The sequence below is a fragment of the Clarias gariepinus genome, chromosome 10 (genome assembly GCF_024256425.1).
Source record: "Clarias gariepinus isolate MV-2021 ecotype Netherlands chromosome 10, CGAR_prim_01v2, whole genome shotgun sequence".
NCBI lineage: Eukaryota > Metazoa > Chordata > Actinopteri > Siluriformes > Clariidae > Clarias > Clarias gariepinus.
Genome location: NC_071109.1, coordinates 25,602,345 through 25,613,050, shown reverse-complemented (window position 1 = coordinate 25,613,050; position 10,706 = coordinate 25,602,345). Strand labels below are relative to the sequence as shown.

At 34.2% G+C, this 10,706-nt stretch overlaps 1 protein-coding gene across 1 annotated transcript; it reads left to right on the top strand.

Annotated features, from left to right (window-relative positions):
• Window positions 1-3,454: 3,454 nt before the first annotated feature.
• On the top strand, window positions 3,455-9,479 carry rom1b (retinal outer segment membrane protein 1b). Its single transcript, XM_053506280.1, has 6 exons — window positions 3,455-3,537; window positions 3,798-3,948; window positions 5,646-5,921; window positions 6,805-6,959; window positions 7,444-7,690; window positions 8,920-9,479. The coding sequence occupies exons 2-6, from the start codon at window positions 3,799-3,801 to the stop codon at window positions 9,157-9,159; spliced, it is 1,068 nt and encodes a 355-aa protein (XP_053362255.1). The 5' UTR covers window positions 3,455-3,537; window position 3,798; the 3' UTR covers window positions 9,160-9,479.
• The last annotated feature ends 1,227 nt before the right edge of the window (window positions 9,480-10,706 follow it).

The window sequence follows — 10,706 nt, the reverse complement described above, 5'->3', positions numbered from 1 at the left end:
GTGAATTTAATAAAAACATTGTCCAATGCAGAATGCTGTACTAAAAACACTATATTGCAGAAAGTGGATTTTGGTTGAATGTATCAAATACTATTTGTTATTATTTTATTATAAATCAAATATAATGCCTGCAAATGATACCTGTAAAGCTTTAACATATTTAAGGATATTCTATGTTGCTTCCTTCTAGAAATAAGTACACGAAAATTGCCAACACAACAAGACTTATCATACACCCAGTTTACTGTAATCTTTTATTAGGAAATACATATACCATATATGTAACAATATCTTTTGTTTGCTAGGAGCATTTTTCTAGTGTACAGTAAAGTACATGACTGGGGTAACCCGGATATAATGGGTAAGCTCTTGTTCCCTTACAGGCTTCAGGAGAACTACACCAGCTGTCAGCAAGCCTACAGTGTCCTGAAACAAAAACTTCAGTCTGTGGTGAGACACAAATGATGTCGACAAAACAAAACAAATAAGAAGGACATCTATAATAATAATAATAATAATAATAATAATAATATTAGTAAATTTACTAACAAATGGGTAATTCATATATTTTTTTATTTCTTAATAAACTAAAATGTTTAGTGTTGACAAATTGCTATTGCGTATGATTAAATTTCCACATGCATATGACCACCCTATCACTGATTTTTCCCATAACAGCATGCCTCATGTTTTATTCCATAAATACATGAGCAAATGAAATAACCACTTTTTTTGTGGTTCAAGGTGGACAGCATGACCTCAGAGCAACAGGAACACTTCCACAGGATTTCAGAGCTGACCAAACTACTGGATTCAGGAAAAAATACAATCATCTCTGAAGAAACCATCAATGTGAGCACAAACATGGGACAAGAAACAACATTTAAGATTGTGTCTTAATCACTGTACAAATTAATGATAAATTTCTAATAAAATTTAAATAATATAATTTACGTTAATTACTGATAAATTTGGTTTAACATGCCCTCCTTTTCCATTTTCAGATTCCCTCCTACATTGGGGAGGTTTTGGACACACATTTTGCCTCAGAAGATGATGCGACAAACTTATTATTCTCAGCCTCCTCATGTGGTCAGATGGATACTGACAAATCAGATAGGATCTTAGGACCCAGGGACAACCAGTCATCTGTGAGGAAAAGGGATTACGGGATAACTGATTGGTTACTTCCCATTCAGGGAGATTCAGCTGACAGACAGGAGCATGTGGCAGCTTTTTTGCCCGGGGCAGAAATTCAAGACCCCTGGATTGGATTAAAAAAGACAGATGCAAGTGCCCTCCCACTTCCTAAGACTGGGAATTCCAACATTCACTCTACTGCTGTAGATGTTAACTCTGCCATCTGCAGGAAGATACAAGAAGGCCAGCGAGCACCTCCCCTGGGTCACAAGACATTGGTTAGGCTTAGAGACAGAAATAAACTTCATCAACATGAAGGTCCATAGGCCTGATGTATCAGCATATTTAAATTACGGGCAGAATTTTCACTCAACCGAAACATGTATTTTGAAAAAAAAAAAATAATGATATGTAATGGAAACCATTGATATTTTGTATGCTAAAATTATTAGACAATATTAATATATAAAAGCTACAAAAGGCCAAAATAAATATTTTAAAACCTATCTATCATAGAACATAGGCATTTTATAAGCCAAATTCCTCCCCAGCCAAAGAAGAGCCAGTTACAAAATTACCATGAGAAATGGGACTGCACCAGACGTCCTAGATAGGGGATTTAGTCTAATTTTAATGCTTAATTCACGTTGGCCAATTTATTCAGACTTGTCTGGGTATAATTGGAAAAAATTAAGATAGGATTTTCGAATTAATTTTCTCATTAAGGACAATGTTCTTCATCAGACAGGACCTTCAACTGGTGATGCATTCATTATTTTTTCGTAGAAATTTTGCATTGGTTTCTTGGCTATTACATCACATTACTTTACAAGTGAAAAAATAAAAAATTAAGAATCACCATGAACAAAATATAAATTTAAAACAAAAAATGCAAAAAACACAAAATCTATGTTTTGGTAGTTAAACCCAAAGGTGTCATGACCTCCTTATTTGAGTATTCCAGTTGTTCCAGTTATTCACATGCTTATAATTATTTACTTACACATAAAGCTGTATAAAATAAACAAAAATATAAGGATAGTAGTATAATTTTATAAATGTTATCAATATATGTATATTACTATACTATTTAGTATAATTGTTTAAATCATTTTAAATAGTAAAATACTTTTTTTTTGTCTTTTAAACACCTATTTTTTAGAGCAACCATTATTTTTCTCGTCACTGATTTCATTTCTAGGCCTAGTAGAAGCTCTCAAGGAAGATAAAAATTTGTAACTATTCAAAGAATCCCTGATGAGCCTTTTTTACAAGGGCTGTTTAAGTCAATAGAACAGTAGAATAACAGAACACAGTTATGAGAGTAAAAAATCCCTTTATTTCTTCATATAATCCCCTGCTACACTAATGTATTTATCCCATTGGATACCATCAACGTAGAAAACTCACGTCTAAAACACCAGCCTTCCAGGAATTCCTTTAATAGCCCAAACTTGTGGAAATGGCTTGGAGCAGGACTGTACAGCAGACGTGGCAATAAGTCCCAGCTAAGTTTATGTAATGCGCAAGTGGTGTTTATGAATGATTATGTGTACAATTTCCACAGTTCTTCCGCAGGTTGGGGACAAGTTATCTGTCGATTTCCAAGGATCATGTAATCCACTCACTGAATGTTCACAGGAATGTTTACACACCCCAACTGCAGCCTTGGGATCATCAATCACGAATATTCAACCAACCGTCATATTTAAAGTGTATATCCTATATATATATATATATATATATATATATATATATATATATATATATATATATGATACTATTACACATTATGAACAACCGAGCTAAGTATGTAAAAAAAGGAAAAAAAATTTGTATAGCTTACGCAAGTTAATAATTATATATTTGTTTTGTGAACCTTCTTGTGTGGCTGACTGATACTTTAGCATTCATATCTCAGCTGTGGTTATTAATATGCAATGAAATTCAGCTTGTCTTGTACTCCTATTCTTGTACTCCTATAATAATAAACATCTGTACAAAAACTGTTAAAGCATATTCTACTTCTTTTACACACTAAAAAACCTGTATACAACTTTCTCCTTCATTGTTCCAGTTTCTCCTCTCATCAATTCTACTCTTTTTACTGCCTCCCATAAGGATAACTCAGAGTGCTTTCTTCTACCTCCTTCTCTCTGGCTTTGCAGTTCAAGGGCAGGTTTATTTAGAGAACAGATGTCTCAATTGCTATTGGCTCTTCTTATTGGTTAGTTTAATTGGATTAGTTCTGAGCAGGAGAGATTATGACACTCAAAACATAATACATTATATGTGTTCATATATATTATATTCCTGAGCCCTCGACAAAATGGCTGCAGAATTGTAAAAAGTGTGCTGTTTTAGTCCCATTTAAAGGACGCTAAACAATCTATGAAGGTAATCATAATTTTTCTGCATTAAAAAAAAGGACAAGGCTTGGATTAATGGATTAATGAATTTCAAACATTTTACAAAAATCAATGGAGAAATGAAGAGATTTGATTTGCATGTTACATTATTTTTAATCTTGGCTTTTCTTTTATTATCCCTGTAGTAGGCTAGGACAATGTAAGGATACTTATAATTTTGAGCTTTTATTTATTCTTCTTACTTTACCACAACTCATCCCTTTTGTGCCCTCTTTTTCTTCTTTCTAGCATGGCACTTCTCAAGATCAAGTTTCCTTTCCAGAAGAGAGTACGTCTGGCCCAGGGTCTGTGGCTGCTGTCATGGGTTGCTATGGTCTCTGCAACCACCACGTTTGCCCTGGGAGTGTTCCTCAAGACCGAGCTTTTACGCAGGGCTGAGGTACTAAGCTTTTATTAACCTATTTTTCATGCCAATGCATCATTAAAATGCCTCGTGTAAAAATATTTAACAAGTCAAATGCCTTTACAGGAGATAGGATGTACAGTTATTTAATGTTTCAATAAGTTTATTATTTAATATGAGTTTTTTGAATGTGTGAATTTTTTGTTTAGCTATATGAAAAAAAAAAAAAAAAAAAAAATATATATATATATATATATATATATATATATATATATATATATATCAGATTTTCTGGAAATAGAATTTCAATTCTCTAGGGTAACTCCATAAGCTCTTAGTAGCTGTGTACAAAATAAAATTCTTAGGTCATAGAGCTCATCGCTAAGACGGTTCAAGGGTACGTGGCAGGTTCAGATCATAAACTTATCACTTATTACTTACATAAATTGTGCATAAAATTATGCTGTTAAACAACAATTATTCCCAATTTTAAGTCAGTTTTATTATTATTGTTGTTATTATTACTATATATATATATATATATATATATATATATATATATATATATATATATATATATATATATATATATATATATATTATTATTATTATATAATATAAACCAGATGTGTATTATTAAAACAGATATATTATATTCCTGAGCCCTCGACAAAATAGCTGCAGAATTGTAGAAAGTGTGCTATTTTAGTTCCAATTAAAGAAAGCTAAACAATCTATGAAGTTAATCATAATTAAAAAAAAGGAGTTGGGTGGAAAGTGTTTTTGTTTTGGTGTAGAACATTACAAGATATTGGGCAGTAAACTCATAAGACTTTTTAGTGCCTTTTTTCAAAGGCTGTTGAATTGTCTATGCTGATTGGTCAAAATATGTAGATTTATTTTTTATATTAGCAATATAATATAAAATATAAAATATTTTTTATATATTATAACTTTTACCAGTTTGGTATTAATGCACGTAGCCAATCAGAGTATGGCTTCTATAGTGGATGTACTACATTTGCATATTTGTATAGGCATACATTACACTTCATAGCCTCATTTAAAACAGTTTATAAAAATGTGTTATCATTTAACAAGGAAGATTGTATACTTATCTATATGGTAATGTTTTCTCTCATGGGATGTTTATTTTAGTCATTTCTGGAATGACTCTCGGATATTGTTGATTTGTAATGGCTAGTTTCCAAGTTTCCATGGAGAAAATCTTCAGGACTTTCTGGTTTCTTGACAACATGACATGCTAGATTTGTATTTTGTCTTATTAATATCAAGAGAACGAGAGAAAAATGCTTTCAATTGAATAACTGGACCAGGTCTACATTAAGTTTATGTTTCATTAAGTTAGGCATTACTATGAACTGTTAAACCGTATTTTGTTCTTTATTAATAACTAGATAATAAAAAAACTTGTTTTTTAACATGAAGGAAAATAATCACTTGTAACAATTACATTGTGTTTAATATACACAGCATGTCACATCATGTATTGTTCCTTAAACACAGAAACCAGGGTTTGGGTTGGCAGTATAATGTTAGGGATTTGACACATTGCTTCTTATATTTATTGTGAGCCTTTTTAATTTGACCATGTTCCTAATGACGTAGAAAAATAAAACAAAACATCACTAATAAACAAAAACATCTGCATGGTGCCATGATTTTGAACAATCCCTGCTCATTTTTTTTATTTGACCTTTCTTATTTTCTAGGTAATGCATAACAGTGACATCCATATTGTGCCCAACCTGCTCATAGTGGTGGGTCTGACATCTGTGGGCATCAACATCTGTGCTGGTAAAGTGTGTCAGGACTCATTGGATGCCTCACGGTTTCCACGCTGGAAAAACTTCCTTACACCCTTCTTCTGCATCTCTCTTTTCTTTACCTCTCTACTGCTGGTGGCTATGATATTGAGCTATGCCCTGCAGCCAAGCCTGGAGGAGTCTCTGAAAGTAGGCTTGAAGAATGGCATTCGGTTCTATAAGGTGACAAAATAAAATAGTTTTTTTTTCTTTATTACTCACAGTGAGTAAATTACACATACATAAACCACTACTCTGTTATGATATTGGTTAAATGATCATAGTCATCATTTCATCATATTATGTGTTGATAAATAGATCTTTAGAAATATTCCTGTTTATTAAGTTTGAGTGAATTGTGACTAATTATCATTTACAAGATTAAAGTGTAATGGCAGTTTCAGTATGTTGTTACATGTAAGATATTGGGAATATGATTATACTGTTGTTTTATATAGAAAAAAATTATATATAAATATAAAATATACAAAGATTTTGTACTGCAAAATGCATTTCCCCATAGGAAATAGTGTAAAAGCAGATTTTTTGCTCCAGCCACCTAAAAAATTAACAATATTACCCATTTCCAATATTGTAATCATAGTTTGCATATAAAAACAATCAAAACATATAAAAAAGTAAATGACATTAAACCTTACTTAACCTTAATTTATGATTACTCTTGGCACTGGCTGCTTTAAAAACTGAAAATGGCTCCCTTTTCTTCTTGCTACCATCCTTGCTAACATTCTAGGGCCCCATGGTACTATGTCTTCACTAAATCTTGCACAAAACGGAAAAAAACAAACAAACACGAGTTCTTCTCACTTCTCATTTTGGTCACTCGTATACCAAAAGTGACTTGCATGCCAAAGTAAATTACTTGCAAAATCTTTGTTCTTAAGAGAGAAATTTAGGCGGGGCATAATACCACAGCATTCTATATAAAAATCCATAAATTCCATATGAATATTTCCATTAACTGTGTTCCTTAGTTGAAAACTATCTGTAATGTTTCATACTTATTGTGCGCAAGCTAAGTGTGCAGCTGTAATCCATCACACAGGACACAGACACACCAGGCCGTTGCTTCCAGAAGGAGACCATTGACCATCTGCAAATAGAGTTCCAGTGCTGTGGCAACACCAACTATAGGGACTGGTTCGAAGTGCAGTGGGTCAACAACCGCTACCTGGACTTCACCTCAAAGGAAGTAAAAGAGTGGGTAAAAAGCACATAAAAAACAGACTTCTTCTTCCTTCCTCTTAGCACATTTTTAAGGAAGATGGATTGAGGCGTGAAAACAGCATTAGCACCATGTGGTGTGAAGTTGCTTCTTCTGTTTCTTACAAGCACCACAATAGTCCTGGAGCCTTGCTTTTAAATTAATGAATGGGTGGAAACTGCAGATCACATGTCCCAACACAGATAATTTGCATCAGTTGTTTAAAATCAATCACATGTGATTGCAGTACCTTTTAAGTAAGCCAGAATAATGACCTCAACACCCAGTGACTGCAGACCGGTTACTTTATTTTTGCAGGAATGAAAAAAAAAAAAATTACACCCTTTTATTTTAACATAATTATATTATATATTATTATATTATATATTAAGTTCTTCTATAATGTATTTATAGAAGATTGTACACAAATCTTAGCAAACTTCTTATTGTGTTTCTTGTGGTGCTTTGCCTCTTTTTTAGCCGTGTAAAGAGTAATGTGGATGGCCGTTTCCTACTGGACGGAGTCCCTTTCAGCTGCTGCAACCCAGCTTCTCCCAGACCCTGCATCCAGTATCACCTCTTAGACAACACAGCCCATTACAACTACGAGTACCAAAGCGAGGAACTGAATCTGTATAGCCATGGCTGTCGTCAGGCTCTGGTTAACTATTACATGGGTCTGATGAACACGATTGGACCTGCAGTACTGTCTGTATTTCTAATTCAGGTACAGTGGAGGAAGATTATGTTAAAAGAAATGCAACATTATTTTAAGGTCACTGTTCACCACATCTATGCATGATCAGTTGTCAACTGAGGCACTTCCGTGTTCTTTTTTAAGAATCTACATGTTGTTGGTTTTGCCTACATGTACATGTACTGTACATTTTTATGGACGACCAAACATCTACCGTTAGACAGCCGTTATAACTTTATTAGACCTTTCATTTCTTATTAAAAGCACTCTTTGAGGTTGCACAAACCCAAATGCTGCAAATGTGATTTAATTATTTGTCACAAGTACCTTACAGCACAGTGATTTTTTTTCCCGCATATGCCAAGGGCTCAACAGTGGCAGCTTGGTGGTCCTGGAGCTTAACCTTCTGATCAGTAACCCAGAGCCTTAATTGTTTGTGCCACCACTGCCCTATTATGTTGACATATGTATTTGGGTATTAAATAATTTTGTGCGCTGAAGTAGAAAACCAATAAATTAGTCCATAAACCAATCAATACCAACTGACTGCCTGTGGATACAAGTTTTCCATAGCTGGATGAAATGTGAACTGATTTGATGTGGGATGATTAATGCTGCATAATAATGCATAGTTGGATAGAAAGCTAAATTGTCATATCTGTAAAGTATATTGTTAAAATATTATTGCTTATTACATTGTAATTATTTAGAACTCAGTCTAAAATAATTTAGCTGTGTAATCTAATACACATACTCATACTAAATAGTAGTCACTCTCCAGCTAATACGCTGGAAGAGCTTAAGCCATCCTATATCCATATGAGCTGTGTTCCCAGTTCCATCTCTTACTTATTTCCACTATGTAAATTGGCAGATGAATTGGTAGAGAAAACACCAGTGTTTTTTTCCCCATATTCCCAAACTTGAATGTTGGCAATACAAAGATCCGGTACATGCATCTCCTTATGTTAGTAAATTTTTATTGTTACTAAGATACCATAAAGTTATGCAGCCAGCTTAACCAAATGCAAAAACAGACAAACAGACCAGATATGCTTATTAATGACTTCCCTGTAACTATGCCTGACAACCATATATTTAAAATTTATTTGAGTGCAAAATTTTGCATACCTTCACATCAGAATAACAAGAAAAATAAAATATTTGCTGCGGGTTCAATGTTTAAAAAAAATAACACCAAAATATATATCACATTACAACCCTTTTAAATACACGCCTGTCCATTCTCGCTGTTGTAGATGACGGTGCTGATTGGCCTACGCTACCTGCAGACCTCCATGGAAGCCGTTGAAGGCCAGGAGAATGTGGAGATCGAGACAGAAGGCTACATCCTGGAGAAAGGTGTGAAGGAGACAGCCATAGAGTTGAAAGAGAAGGTGACAAAGTTGTTTCAGCAGGCTCAGGTGGAGGCCGCTCCTCCAGTGGGAAACCCAGAAGCAGCAGCGTCAGCAGAGAAAGCAGACACTGCCTCCAGCTAAATTAAATGACCTGTGGGTTTATCAGTGGAAAGAATTTCTGACTTCACTTTGATATGAATACATAATCCAGAGAAAAAGAAAAAAAACAACCTTTCTCTACACTATATCTTTATTATTAATTTACTATAACAGTATTGAAATTATATGATCAATTTAGCCCTTCAGTAACTTTAAACCCTGACAATATTTTTTCGGTTTCTTACTATATATATATATATGACTGTGGAACATAAAGGAAACCACACTGCATGTTGTTTGTAGGTCATTGTTTTTGCTTTATGCAGGCTGTAAAAATATCATTATAGAGCATATGCAGAGGATGCATGAGACAAATAAAGATATGAGTTTGTATCTGCTTTGTGCTGTTATTTGGTTGTTTTTTCAGTATATGAACCAGAATGAAAAATTCTAAATGCTGCAGTTCCTGAGGATCATGTTTCTTTCTCAGATTTTTTTAACATACAGTAGTTGACATACAGTACTTCTGGGTAAGTAGCAGTAAGTGGTAGGTAGAGCTCAAGGGTTGAGGTATTAGGCAACTGACGAAGATTTTTTCATAAACGTATATTTACTTCTTGTTAGTCTGTGTAAAAACGTAGCTAAACACACCACACAAATTACAATATGAACAGTATACTGTACTGTATATACAGTATACCTTTCTTTCCTTTTCACACTATACACTTCGGACTTCCAGTACAAATCTGAAACCTGTCATCTGCAGAAGTTCTCAGATAACTCTTCAGGTGTGGGGTTTGTTAATGGATGATTGTGGATCGCAGGAAGACCAAGGCGACACCAAACACAGTCTGCATTTTGGGTGAGGAAGTGGAGGTGGGAGAGAGCTACAGATACCTTGGAGTTCACAACAGATTGTACTGGAATTGCAACACAGATGCTGTCTACAGGAAAGGACAGAGAAGACTCTACTTCCTGAGGAAACTCAGGTCCTTTAATGTCGGCAGCAAAATGTTGCAGATCTTTTATCAGTCCGTTGTGGCAAGTGCAAAATTCTTTGATGCTATCTGCTGGTGCAGCAACATCAGAAGCAGAGAAGAAACTCAACAAGCTTATCAGAGAGGCTAGGTCCTTCCAGAAGTGTTTGGAGTTGGTAGTGGAGAGAAGGATGTCGTACAAACTGCTAACCATTATGAAGAAAACCTCACATCCCCCACACAACTTACTGGCTAAACAGTGAGAACAGCACTGCTTTGAAAAAGAACGCCACAGAAAGTCTTTCTTGCCAACTGCAATTAGACTTTACAATAACTTTGCTCTGTGTCATAAGAGGAATCTCCTTCTCTGACATCAGTATAAACAGGCTCATATACATTCTGTCTTCATTGCACTAATATGATCATGTCCTTTCATTCATTTAATTCTTTTTACTCTTTTATCAAAATTTCAACTTGCTGGTTTATTCTCTCTGTTTATTACTATTTCAACTTGCTGACATACCTTATGTACAGTTTTTTAAGTTCCACCTGTACATACAATCATCATGCACGTCTAAATAAAACAGTATATTTTTATTATATTACACATTT